This window comes from Hylobates moloch, unplaced genomic scaffold, assembly GCF_009828535.3.
Source record: "Hylobates moloch isolate HMO894 unplaced genomic scaffold, HMol_V3 SCAFFOLD_16, whole genome shotgun sequence".
NCBI classification, from domain to species: Eukaryota; Metazoa; Chordata; class Mammalia; order Primates; family Hylobatidae; genus Hylobates; species Hylobates moloch.
Window position 1 is genome coordinate 34,372,728 of NW_026652291.1, and position 15,098 is coordinate 34,387,825.

At 35.1% G+C, this 15,098-nt stretch overlaps 1 protein-coding gene across 6 annotated transcripts in view; it reads right to left on the bottom strand.

Moving 5' to 3' along the window:
* Nucleotides 1-15,098, bottom strand: part of PCNX1 (pecanex 1) — a 210,935-nt gene that overhangs the window by 111,828 nt on the left and 84,009 nt on the right. For 4 of the 6 annotated variants that reach the window (XM_058429893.1, XM_032134758.2, XM_032134759.2 and 1 more), the window contains exon 8: nucleotides 10,385-10,569. The exons of the other annotated variants lie outside the window; for them this stretch is intronic. In XM_058429893.1, coding sequence (XP_058285876.1) covers nucleotides 10,385-10,569 — 185 coding nt within the window. The remainder of the gene's footprint in view (nucleotides 1-10,384; nucleotides 10,570-15,098) is intronic. 6 annotated transcript variants of the gene reach the window in all.

The following is a 15,098-nucleotide window of genomic DNA, read 5'->3' on the forward strand; positions in this document are numbered from 1 at the left end:
AGACTTGTAAAAATTATACTGGCCAAGGGATTGCATCTCTAAAGACACATACACAAAAAGCTGATATGCCAGGCGCAGTAGTTCATGCCAGTAATCCCAGCATTTTGAGAGGCAAAGTGGGAGGATTGCTTGAGCCCAGGAGTTCAAGACAAGCCCAGGCAACATAGTGAGACCTCATCTCTACACACACACACACACACACACACACACACACACACACACACACACACACACAGACACACACACGTACTAGCTGGGTGTGGTGGCATGTGCCCATGGGCCTAGCTACTTGGGAGGTTGAGGTGAGAGGATCACTTAAGCCTAGCAGGTTGAGGCTGCAGTGAACTGTGTTCATGCCACTGCCCTCCAGCCTGGGCAAGAGAGTGAGACCCTGTCTCAAAAAAAAAAAGTTAAGATACCTAGTATTTCTTAGCAGTCTTATTGAATACTCAATCGTGACTGTTATTGTTCATAAAATTTGTTAATTACACACAACCATTCTTTTGAAGTAATATTTCAAAGTAACAACTACAGGTCAATAAATAAGTGATGAGCAACAGGAAGATGAGTAAAACTGGATACTGTCTTAACACCAAGAATACTTGAAGCATTTGCCTAGAGCCATGAATGGTACAGCAGGCAAATTCTGATAAACATTCACAAGATACTGATAAAAGACATGGGAAATTAATGGGATTCTCTTAACTTGTCCTATCAGTAAAAATCCTCACCATACAAAACGAAGTTGAGCACATCAAGAATTTTAAGAATAGTACTCACCTAAGAAATTCCAATGCATTCCCTTTTTTTTTTTCTTTTTTTTTGAGGCAGAGACTCACTCTGTCACCCAGGCTGGAGTGCAATGGCACAATCATAGCTCACTGCAATCTCCAACTCCTAGGTTCCAGCAATCCTCCCGCCTCAGCTTCCTGAGTAGCTGGCGCTGCAGGCACACGCCACAGTGCCTGGCTTACTTTTTTAAACTTTTTTGTAGAGATGGGGGTCTCGCTATGCTGCCCAGGCTGGTCTCGAATTCCTGGGCTTAAGTGATACCTCCTGCCTCAGCCTCCCAACGTGCTGGAATCACAGGTGTTAGCCACCGCGCCCAGCCTGTTGCATTCTTGACATCACTCATTTTTCTAAAGATACCTATATGTATCTTGGAAGGAGGTAGTTACTAGAACAACAAACCATCCATACGGTTTTTCTAATCTTCCAAGTATCAACAACAAAAGAGGTTTCTTAAATTTCTTGGATAATTTTCTTCTTTAACCACCTGCCTCCCCAACATTCCCTTCATTCTGTGTCCTCCAAGCCTGGTGCACTGTCTACACTGACTTCTCTTTTTTTTAGTATTACTCATAGGGCAGAGAGAGGCTATAAGAACAAAGAGAGATGTATGGGCAGTAAATGTATAAAGTGAGTTTTTAAAAGACATTTGGGGGACCACATATATTCTATATGACTGAAGTACTCAATAATAGAAATGTTATTCAAGAAATAATCTGATGGAGATAGCATTGTGTTCATAATGCAATCTCAATGAATATACTATACTTTTAAAGAGAAGGACTTTAAGATCAATTCTAATTTCTTGGATAGCACCCCGCTTATAATCATAAGTGGTGACTCAGTTTTCACCCACACAGAAATTACTGACTATATTGCTGCTTACTGGTTAATGCAGCGGTCCCCAACCTTTCTGGCATAAGGGACCAGTTTCATGGAAGATAATTTTCCTATGGATCCAGGGGATTTGAGGACAGTTTCAGGATGAAACTGTTCCCCCTCAGATCATAAGGCAATGGATTCTCATATGGAGTGGGCAACCTAGATCCCTCACATGTGCAGCTTACAATAGGGTTCATGCTCCTATGAAAATTGAATGCTGCCACTGACCTGACAGGAAGCAGAGCTCCGGCAGAAATGCTCGCTCCCCACACCCTGCTCAACTCCTGCTGTGCAGCCCGGTTCCTAACAGGCCACAGATCCATGCCAGTCCATGGCCTGGGGGTTGGGAACCCCTAGGTTAATGGACTTGTTTCTCCCTAGATTAGGGGAGAAATAAAGGGGTCACAAAACTTTTCCTGTGAAGGGCCAGATAATACATACTTTAGGCTTCATGGGCCAGATAACTCTGTTGCAACAATTCAAGTCTACAACTGTAACATGAAAGCAGGCATAGACAACACAGAACATAAACACAAATTTTATTTATTTACAAAAACAGGTAGGTATAGAGCTGGACTTAGCCCACAGGCGGTGGTTTACCAACACCTGTCCTAGACCAAGAATCTTAGGCTCCAAAAACTTCTTTAATCCTCATGATACAATGGAAATCAGGTCACTATGTCCTTGTAACTTCAAGTTTCAATATTTAGAACACGTCTTTTTTCTTAGTATGTGCAATGCTGTTCTAGCTTTTTAAATCAGAAGAATAAGGAGAAGGGTAGGTATAAGAAGAAAGCCTGGTTTAGAACACAGCTTTGGGGACTGGTAAGGAAAGACAGATATCGCTATTGCTTGGCAACTATAAGAGAGATTTACATACTGATATATTTTACTGACATGGCTATCTGATTATCTAGTTCTGAGTTAATAAAACATGCCTTAATTAATTGCTAAAAACTGCACTCCTGCTTGCTAATCCCCAAATCGGCTGAACTTTCCAAAAGTGAATGTACAAGTTCATATTTTGCTGTGATTTCATTATCCACTCACATTTTATTTCAAAAAGACAAGTTCTTCTTACTTGGGTAAAATAATCTATAATAACGATATTGATGACATTAAGGCTGCTCAGGTAAACAAAAAGACAAGCCACAGAATGGGAGAAAATATTTGTAATTTGTATCTGACAAGTTGTATTTAAAATATCAAAAGAACTCATACCTCAACAGTTAGAAGACCAACAACCCAGGCTGGGCGCCGTGGCTCATGCCCGTAATCCCAGCACTTTGGGGGCTGAGGCCGGCAGATCACCTGAGGTCAGGAGTTCAAGACCAGTCTGACCAACATGGCAAAACCCCGTCTCTACTAAAAATACAAAAATAAAAAAATAGCTGGGCGCGGTGGCATGCGCCTATAATCCCAGCTACTTGGGAGGCTGAGGTAGGAGAATCACTTGAACCCAGGAGGCGGAGGTTGCAGTGAGCCAAGGTTGCACCACTGCATTCCAGGCTGGACAACAAGAGTGAGACTCTGTCTCAAAAAAAGAAAAAAAAAAAAAAAAAAAAGGAAGATGAAGATGACCAACAACCCAATTTTTAAAATGAGTAAATTTCTGGACACACTTCACAAAAGAAGATATATATGTATGTGGCCAATAAGCACATCAAAAGATGCTTATTACTCTTTAGTCATAAGAGAAATTTAAATTTAAACCACAATGAATTACCATTCTATACCCATTATGTCTACAATTCTAAAGGCCAACGAAAGCAAATGTTGGCAAGAAAGGGAACTACTGGAACTTGGTGGTGGGGATGTAGAACTCTTTTCAAAAAGACAGTTTAGAAATTTTATTCACGACACCAAAACGGGAAACAACACAACCATCGCCAGGTGAACAGATAAGCAATATACAGCCTGCTCATACAATGGAATTCTCAGCAGTAAGAAAGAACAAACTACTCACACATGCAAGCAGTACGATGAATCTCAAAAAGCATTACACTACAGGAAAAGTACATACAAAAGGCTGTATACTATATGACTCCATTTATATCAACTGCTAGAAGAGGGAAATCATAATGATAGAAAGCAGATTAGTGGTTGTCTATGACCAGAGGCAGCAGAGTGATGGACTCTAACGGCACAGACAATTTTTTGAAGGTGACAGAAACACTCGCATCTTGATTAAGGTATCTGATGGGTATATACATCTGTTAAAACTCCTTGAATTGTATACATTTAACAGATGCCATTTATTGTACCTAAATTATGTATCCATAAAATTGATGAAGAAACAAGAAAATAAAGACTGACCAGGTAAGAGTCTGATGAGCATGTAACAGCAAACAGTCAGTGAAATTCCTACCAGATACTAAGGTTTGGGGGAATTACATTGGTATTTGCCATTCTGTTTCATGGTTTCATTTAAAAATTATTACTCATCGGAAAATTAAAAAGTAGTATATAAAAAGAAAGTTCCTCACTACCCAAAAATAGCCACTGCCAACAGTATTTTCTGTGTTCCTCTGAACAGAATCTTCCCCTCACTGAATTTCTGCTGGGCTTTTGTCCACCTAGTTAGAGACATTTTTCAGCCTCTCCCACGGCGAGAAGTTGTCACATGATTATGTATGGCCAATGAAAGGTGGGAGAAAATGAAAGGCATGTTTTCCAAATCTGAATCAGGAAGATAAAGGCTAGATGTCCTTGACCTTTTCTCCTCATTCCTGTTTGCTGGAAAATGTCAACAACTACAGCAGGCACTTTGGACAAGGCAAGAAAGCCACATGTGAAAGGTAACATCATTCATCCATCATGACAGAAATAGATCCCATTAGACTCCCAATGGTTTTCATGAGAGAAATAGAAACTTCTCTTTCATTTCAATGATTTTGGGAGGGTCTCTCCTTGAAAGAATCTAACATATATTCCAACTAATGCATATACTAACCAGCTTTAATTTAGAATCGTTAAGAATGATTAATGTTAGAAAGCAGATAATCTAGTCTAGTGATTCAATGAATTCTTTACAACATACTAGCAAGAGACAAATTAAATATCTCAACCTGTCCCTGTAAGTTTCCGTAAAATTCCTAGAGCTGTTCAGGCACCCAAAACTATTTGAAATAATATTCTAGTAGTCTTCTCACAATAACAATGATAAACTTCTGAGCATTATCCAGGGGATGAAGATAAGAGTAGATAAAATTCATCTAGATTTACTTTTAACTTGTAATATTTGTGGCAATCCTCCCAAACTCTACCAGATAAAGTATAAACTAGAGCTTTCCATAAAGCCATTAACAGTATATATCAAAGCCCCAAAAATGTAAATTCCCCTTGACTGATAATTCCATTTCAACATTATTTATCCTAAGAAAATAATCACAGCTGCTGTACACAAAAACTTATGTAATGGACATTCAGCACAGTGTTCACTACAATAGGAAATATCAGGAAACAGTGTGAAGACTAACAATGGGGTTAGTTAACTGATTAAATAATGATATATTTTATCAATAATGACAAAGATGATTATACAACAAGTTTACAATTGTCAAGCACTGTTCTAATTGTATGCTTAATAAATATAATCCTGACAATAAACCTATGAAGTAGGCATTATTTTTGCCATCCTTTGATAAATGAGGAAACTGAGGCATAAGACAAGACAATAACTTTCCCAAGATCGCATAGTTAATAACTGGTAGAGCAAAGATTTGAAGCCAAGAAGTCTGGCTCCAGAGTCCACTATATTGTACTGAGTTTCACATACATCTAAGTGACAAAACATTATGCAGCCACTTAAAAACAAATCAAAGAGGCCGGGTGTGGTGGCTCATGCCTGTAATCCCAGCACTTTGGGAGGCCGAGGTGGGTGGATCACTTGAGGTCAGGAGTTCCAGACCAGCCTGGCCAACATGGCAAAACCCCATCTCTACTAAAAATACAAAATTAGACAGGCATGGTGGCGCATGCCTATAATCCCAGCTACTCGGGAGGCTAAGGCAGCAGAATCGCTTGAACCCAGGAGGCGGAGGTTGCAGTGAGCCAAGATTGCACCACTGCACTCTAGCCTGGGCGACAAAGTGAGACTCCGTCAGAGAAAAAAAAAAAAAAATCAAGGAACAGCTAATAACATGAGTAAATGTTCAGACTGTTAAGTGAAAAAAGCAAGATACAAAACTCAAACAGTATCACAAAAGTCACATAACATGATCCTAACTCTATTTTCTTAAGTGTATATACACATGTACATTTTAAGACTGGAAGGAATAAATTACAAAATACTAATAGTGGCTATCTCTTAGTGATGAAATTGTAGATGACTTAATTTTCTTCATGGTATTTTCCAGTATTTGTCAACTTGTATTTCTGTTGTAAGGATGAGAAAAGCACATTCTAATTTTACCAAAACAAAGTAGAATATAGCCCTTAAACCTCTTAATACTTCTTCCTTTGAAATATAATGAAGTATTTTTATTGTTTTGATAAAAATAAACATTTTACTTTCATTTATATATACTTTGTTGCCCCTCACCCCCCAAAAAGGATCAAGGAATAGAATTTATTATTTTTTTGTACTCAAAACAATAATAAAGGACAAAATCAAGGTTGCTGCAAAAGGATGTAACGTTTTTGTTCAGATGAATGAAAATAATCTACCATAACATAAGGAACTGATGTATTAACTCTAAGATCCCTTACAGTCCTGACTCTGTATTAACAGTAACAAGGAAAAGTACTAATAGCCCAAAATGCTACAGAGTAGTATATATAATCTTTTTTAAAACACAAAGACTAACTCTAATAAAAGTCACTAAAAGTACTGTAGATCACCTGAGTCTCTGCTTTTTAAAGTAGAAAATTTAAAAGCTTCCAAATTATATTTCTGCTATGAACTGCTTAATAGGAAGAGCAATGTTGCCAGGTTTCCTTCAATAATTCTCCTACAGCCAACTACATTTTCAAGTTAACAAGCTCTAGAATAAAGCAGATTACCCCAAAGAATACCTCCTTTGTCAATCCTTATACAGTAATAAAACAAATGAAAGCCTAAGGAAAATCAATTCAAGCACCACTTTTTAAAAATCAGATACATTAAGAAAGTCTTAATCAGAGAAATACTACTCATGATATATACGTGCTTTGTAATTACGTCTTGATAAATATAGAACTCTTGTCATTTCTTGTCAACATTGTAACAGTTAATTTTTAAATTTTTCACATAAAGACAAAATAATAGCTTCATATACACTTTCAAAGCATTTCCTCACCCCAACCACTAATTTTATACACAGAAAAAACCACAGGCAATGTTTCCTATTCTATCTGATCTCATCTAGAACATTTTGTTTAAGGTGTTGTGTTACAAATTAAAAGCATAACTACCAGCTATAATGGCAAGTTTCATCATTGCATCAACTTATTAGTCTTAATTTATAAGAGAAAACTAGGATTAGTAACTGAGAAGTAATTGCCAAATTCTATAGAAAAGATTAGCAGATACAAAATGGAACTTTAAGGCTACCTGATTCAGAGTCTCTTGTGTGACTTAATCTGGGCATTACTAAGTCGCAGCTTGTTTTATTTAGAATTTTTGTAGTTTAATTCAGAAAACAGTATAAAATCAACAACAAATAGCAATTCCAATAAAAGACCAATCAGAAGAAAATTAACCCTTAATATGTGGTCTTTAAAATAAAGAGCAACATATTACATTGAAGAATTTGAGAAATTCTGATAGAAATATCATTTCCAAAGATGTTAACTTCCAAAACTCATCCAACACTTAAGTCATTTGAACCCAATTTCTTTTTAATTAGGTACACATGGAAACAAAAGCTATAAATAAGAAAGAAAACTAGGTAAGTTTTTCCTTTTTTTTTTTTTTTTGAGATAGGGTCTCACTCTGTCACCCAGGCTGGAGTGCAGTGGCGCAATCTTGGTTCACTGCAACCTCCGCCTCCCAGATTCAAGCAATTCTCGTGACTTAGCCTTTTGAGTAACTGGGATTACAGGCACGCGCCGGCACACCCGGCTATTTTTTGTATTTTTAGTAGAGCTGGGGATTCACCATGTTGGCCAGGCTGCTCTAAAACTACTGACCTCAAGTGATCTGCCCGTCTTGGCCTCCCAAAGTACTGGGAGTACAGGCGTGAGACACCGAGCCCAGCCTAAGTTTTTCCTTTTAAATTATGCCACTTATAATTCAAATTCTAAAATTAATCATGTTTAACAATTTTGCTTGCTGAATACAGATGATACAAGTACTTTTTCCTCTTCTTAATAAGCTACTAATAAAATCCTCATAATACTATTTTTAGTGAATTTTTCCATGATGTCTAATGTTCTCTGGTAACCTTAAAATGCCAGAGAAATAAGGATTCTCGGGGTTTAGTACAGGAAATGGATATGGTTACCTATTGTGACACCACAAAATAAAGATGTAGAAAACACAGTTTAGGAAAACTATCTAGGCTTAGAATTAAACAATGTCTGATTCAGAGTTTTTTTTAATGCAAAACAGCATACGTACATGTACATACACAAACATATGCAAACATGTATGAGTGCATATATATGCATGCTTTACATGAATAAATTATACATATGCATGTATCTTCACATGTAAAAACTGGTTAAAAATTTTTAATAGAAGAAGGTAAATTTGGAAGGAAGCAATCCTGTGTAAATACTCCACTTTTAGGGAATATCATAGCTAACTTTAACATATTTGAGTATAAAGTACCCAAATTCATTCACAAATTTTCATTCACATAATTCACTGCTAATTAAAATCAAGTAGAAAATTAAACCACACAACAAAAATATTCTAGCTTCTCTACCAATTCCTTTAAGTTCAGTTGCAGTTCATTTTCAGAATCTTTTTTGGCCAACTTTACAGGCTTTGGAACAGGTATACACTCCATTGATTGTTTTGTGCTAATTATTACTAACTATTCAATTTGGCACCATTCAAATACGATAGAGCAAGACCTGGTTTAAGGTGGCAGTTAACAGAAAAGATAAAATCCACATTTCAAGAGAATATCCTGAATATCCACCAACAGATGCTAAAGTCATCTCCAATCAGAAGAGGTTTTTCCAATCTTCAGAACTGGAAAGGCAGTTCATATATAAGTATTTTCAATAATTGGCATGTGGATTTAGAATGAGACTTCATCACTAAAGCTTGCTTAGCAAATTTTTTTAGTGAACTAAGAATTCTTATGGAGGAAAATCATCTACTGTTTCATTTTATGCTTGATCTGATAAAAGTCTAAAACTCTGAAAGGGATTAAAATGAATCCTTTTATTTTAGCTGATCTACTATAAAGCCAATGAACAATGAGATGGTGACTGTAATTTTATATTCGCAGATTCACAAAAATCCTTTGGGTTAAGCAAAGAGAAATAGCAATATAAAGTTATTACATAGCTGAATGTATTTGCAACTAAAGAAGTATTGCTTACAACTAAAACAAGTAGCTAAATTGGAGTCTACCTCATTCTCCCTCAAGCAGCAGCCTCCTTATAAACTTTCTTGCCTCTACAAATTACAAACTCAAAAGCAAAAGCATTCCACATTTAAAATGTTTTATTGCTTTCTCATTTTATTTAGAATCACCATACATTCTAATGTTATAAATATCTCAGATTACCATTTTCAAGTGTCTGTGAGATCTGAAGATGACACTTTTCATCGATATGCATACATACTTAATACCTCTCTACAACTCAGCATTTTTACAAAATAGAAAAAGGAGTCAACATACAAAATTTTATTAAATCCTAATTTGGGCAACTTATACCTCATATCCTTCCAGTTAAAACAGTAACTGGATTATCATCTTTATAAGTAAAAAGCAATTATAACATGAATAAACAAAATCACAATGAGTAAATGCTTTCAAGTGAATTATTTCTGAATAACTAGATTTTCTTCATTATATTTACTTAAACCATTACTAACCTGTATTCTGAGAACAAGACAGCTAGATTATACAGAGACACAGAAACCAAAGTAATATAAAGTATCATCCTTAAATAATGCATAAGACAGGTATCTAAGTAGGTATGTATCACTGATGTTTAATGATACCACACTTCTGAGAATTATTCAATAATGTATATGTTTATAGATATATTGACAAGAACAAGAAATAAACTTTATAAAGTTATTATGTGACATTAGTACGGAGCCATGATGTCCTTAGAGTACTGTATTTTGAAATAAAATGGATCCTACTACAGATAACGAACATAGTGTGAAATATAGACTATCTTAAAGAAAGATTCTATAGTGGCAGACAATTAGAAAGCACTTTTCCCATTCCTAAAGCACATTCAAAATATTCAAAGAAATTAAAGTTCAGTAAGAAACTTTTTTTTTTAAAAAGTCAGCGTTTTCTCCTACATGGTACAAATGCCTGGGAAAAACAGAATTGAGTGTGAACATATATTAAGACTTTAACTACCTATTAAAAATGGACATGACCAAAAGAAAATGCAGAATAAGAGTAGAGAGAAACAGAAAAGGAAAAAGCAAAAAGTCACATTTTCCTAACACATAGGGTAAATCCTATATAAAAAGTGCTCCTATGCATAGTTCCAAAATGAAGCTATCTCAAAAAAGAACTGCAATCATTACCCATCATCTGCTGCATTCAAGTTTTTGTATCATCAAGATTATATAAGGCCTGCATACCAAGTTCATCGTGCAAACTGCTACCGCCTACAGCAGATGCATTGTCATGTGATGCTTCTAAGTGGACACTCCCATTTCTCACCAGCAAGGAGGCACTAGCACTGAGCACTGCAGCCTGGGAAGGGGGGCGGGACTGGACTTTGACCTGGGCTGTGGACTGCTGGCCTTGCTGACCATCTTGAAGGCTAGGAAAAAACATGGATTGGGGAGACATTACAGGGAAGAAAAGAGAAAACAATACCTAGAATGAAGTCAATACAGAAACTGATTTCAAAAAGGCACTTTTTTTCAACATAACCTAAGAAAGAGCCAACAAACTTTATAAAATATACAGATTACATTGCCAACTTAAATCTTCTGGTCCTTACAAATTTGATTTGAAGAGACAAATGCAGTCAACATTAAAGGTACATGTAAATTGGTCAATCTGCGACTTTTTTTCACCTCAAGCCAACTAAATTCTAGTGTAAGGAAAAAGAAAGCAGCAAAAAAGAATCATAAGTACATTCAATACATGTGTGCTGCAGCTGGTCCCCAACGGATAAGCCCTATGTTTCAGTTAAATATGCACTTTCATTTATAGCCTTGTAATAACTCCAGAATTGTTCTTTCAAATATTCTGAGATCTCAAACTCACAATAAAACAAGTTTATAGGTACTTGAAAACCAAATAATCTTGATCAAATGCAACCAAAATAACAATCTTGAAACAAAAAAAAATCAGAAACTAGTGCAAGAAAACCAGAATAACTGACTCAACCAATGAAATACAAATTGCCATGGAATATAGTCAGATATAGAATTAATATAAAGTGTTATCTATAAAAAGCTTACATCTTTCTGAAATAAGGCCACGTGCTTTATATACAAGGTATTATTTACGTTCCCATAACAAATTTTGCTATTTCTTCTTCCAAACCATATTCCAGTCTCATTTACATGGATCCATCATTTTAGAAAATCTTTAAAATAATTGGGAAACTAGTAATTTCTCAAAGGATATTAGGCCTAAGTTTGATAAAATTTTTAAATACTTGGTATTTTGAGATTAAAATTTATTTATTAGAAATTTTAATAAAAATTATCCAAATTAAGAGACTATATTAACTCATTTTATACTTTCATATTTTTATGATACTATGAATTTTAATGTTCTTAATATAATATTTAGTCAAATTTAAACTGACAAAACTCATGAAAAAATGTTTGGAGTATAATTATTATTCTCTACATGATGTTCAATGCAACTCTGCAATCTGTCGATTGAAGTTTACCTTTAACAATCCCAGAGTCTGCAACTAAAATTATTAGACCTCTAGAATGAATAAGAGAATCCTACTTAAGATGGCCTTATTCAGTTACTTTATCATTTTTCATGAGTATCAACATCTCTCTAATCCTTTGAATTCAATGTAATTGTTTCTCTGGTACACATAAAACAAACTCATGTACTGCAGAATGACCACGAAATAAAAGGCTATGTTGAAACTTATATATATATACACATATATATATGTGTGTGTATATATATGTGTATATATATATATATATATGTATGTGTACACATACATACATGTATCTTAAGCCTGTGGTTATGATAATAGAATATATTCTGGAACTACACTGTCTGATACAGTAGCCTGTGACTATCCAAATTAACGAAAACTTTAGTTCCTTGGTCCTGCTAATATTTCAAATGCTCAGTAACTACATAACATACCTAGTGCTACCAGAGCTAATAGCTACCAAAGCAGGCAGTAGTGAGTAGTTAGTGTCTACCATATAGAACAGGGCAGATTATAGAATATTTCCATCATCCCAGGAAGTCCTATTAACCTGCACTACTTCATTTCACCAATGAAAAGTACACATTCTAGGCAGAGGATAGGAATGCACACAACATATGAAAAAACTAAGTCTACAAATGTGGACTTGTCAGTCCTTAACTGGCATTATTTTTGAAGCCATAATGATAAAAGTATTTATTTAATAATTTCTTCAGACTGGAATATTTGTAGAATAGACATAAATCAACAGATAATCTTGGGAACTAATATAATCAGATAAGGCTTTTATCTTCCATACACACATAATTTGTTACTCTTCCTCAGAATCTATCTAGACTTATCCACAAACCTTACCAAAAAGGACAAATTTCACAAGGAAGAAAATACTGAGAAAAAAATGTTTAAGTAGTTCAGGTACCATGTCCCTGTGTCCCTTCAGATTCAGAAGACACAGAATTTTACAAAATATGTACTCAACAAATTTTTCTATCGATTTTTTCACTTGACATCATAAGCCAAGTTGCCATATGGTAGCTAGACGTATTTTGGCATGAACGCATTTGAGTATATGCTCATCTTCAACACAGAGATGCACAATGTATATCTAATATACAAAAAGGTTTTTAAGATATTAAACAATGCATAAAAATCAACTCCAGAATTAAAAATAAATAAATAAAATTAGACAGAATCCATGTGATTATAAACATCAGGGTTTTGACTATCAATTTAATTTTTATTAAATTAATTTAGATAATTTGGCCAGGCATGGTGGCTCACATCTGTGATTCCAGCACTTTGGGAGGCCGAGGCAGGTGGCTCACAAGGTCAGGAGATCGAGACCATCCTGGCTAACACGGTGAAACTCTGTCTCTACTAAATATACAAAAAAAAAAAAAAAATTAGCCGGGCATGGTGGCAGGTGCCTGTAGTCCCAGCTACTAGGGAGGCTGAGGCAGGAGAATGGCATGAACCTAGGAGGCAGTGAGCCAAGATCGTGCCACTGCACTTCAGCCTGGGCAACAGAGCAAGACTCTGTCTCAAAAAAAAATTAATTTAGATAATTTTTATTAAAATTTCTAATAAATAAATTTTAATCTCAAAATACCAAGTATTTAAAAATTTTATCAAACTTAGGCCTAATATCCTTTGAGAAATTACTAGTTTCCCAATTATTTTGAAGATTTTCTAAAATGATGGATCCATGTAAATGAGACTGGAATATGGTTTGGAAGAGGAAATAACAAATAAATGTTGATGTCTCTTGAATTCCTATTGTTACAAGCCTTTAACAAAAATAAAAAAGTCCATTATTTTCATATAACTTGTTAGAAAACATATTCCTGGAGGGCTGCACTTTATCCTAAACTAATAATGGTACAAATAAATCCTTTTTTACACTTCTATGTCAAAACTACCAGTTTGAGTAAGGGTAGTAACTATTTTAAACACTGCAAAAGAAAAGGTAGAAATTTAGGTCTAAAACTATCAGCTATCACTAGCACCACTGACATGTAATCTTAATTGTTCTACTATGAATGACTGAAAAATAGTTGGTCTTCGTCTTTCCTTCTTCTGTTTCACTTAATTGACACTTGACACATTCTGCTTATACTGCTAGTTACCTTTCTATGTGTCTCTCCAACTAAAATGTAAAGTCTAAGAGTATGATTATATTATTCTTATATATCTCTATATTCTAGAAAAACCCAGAAGAGTGTTTTGAATAAAGTACCAAAAAAAAAAAATAGTTGGTGGATTCATTTCTGAGCACCACAAAGGGACCCCTACGAATTCCTAATCATGAATTCTCAGTTATTACTATGACCTTATTGTATTACAGATTTTTTAATCTTGTATTTTAAAAAATAAATTTTAAGAATACACTAAAGCGTTTTTCCCCTTCCCTGAAATGCATTGATGATTTCATTCCATTCCAGGCAATTAACTAGAATTAAACAGATATCACATTTAGGATGATAAATGCAGAACTCTTAATATTTGTATTATAAATATTTTAAATATTTATCTTTTTTAGGCCTACTAACTGGGAAAAATTAGCAAAGGCCAACAAAACCTACCTATAAAGCGAACAATTTTTTAAATAAAACTTTAAAAAATAATTCTGAAACAGTATATTCTTATAAGCATTATAAAATAAACGCAAATTCTTTTTGTAAGAAAATTGATAATTCACTCTCAATCCTTGGGGACGTATATTTTACCAAGTTGCCTTTTGGATGGTCACTTACATATTCATTAAAGTTTAAAATAAATTCGTATATTTATTAGTATGTATATAGCACTTGTAATGAAAGTGTTGCCACATCTACCATTTCTTTTTGATTTTTCCAAATTTCTCCAATTTTCCCAAATTTTAAATGACCATATCATTCTATATTAATTTAAAGACGAGATTACTATTCTGTAACTCACACTGAGGAATAACACCAATATACTTTACCTGAATTTTTTTACAGTTACAAAAGATGAATAAATTGGTGTTTCTCCCTAATTCCCCATAGATAAATTTTATTTTACTTTACCCATGATGAAGTCAGCTTATTTAAGATATATGCAACCTTTGTACTGGGAATATCTTGGAACCTCAACAAAAACTACAAGCTGATTATTAGACTTTTCAAAAACCATGTGAACCCTTTAAAAATAAGTAGTAGGGGCTGGGCGCAGTGGCTCATGCCTGTAATCCCAGCACTTTGAAAGGCCAAGGCGGGTGGATCACGAGGTCAGGAGTTCAAGACCAGCCCAGCCAGCATGGTGAAATCCCATCTCTGCTAAAAATCCAAAAAATTAGCTGGGCATGGTGGCGGGCGCCTGTAATCCCAGCTACTCAGGAGGCTGAGCCAGGAGAATGGCTTGAACCCAGGAGGCAGAGGTTGCAGTGAGCCGAGATTGCGCCCCTGCAC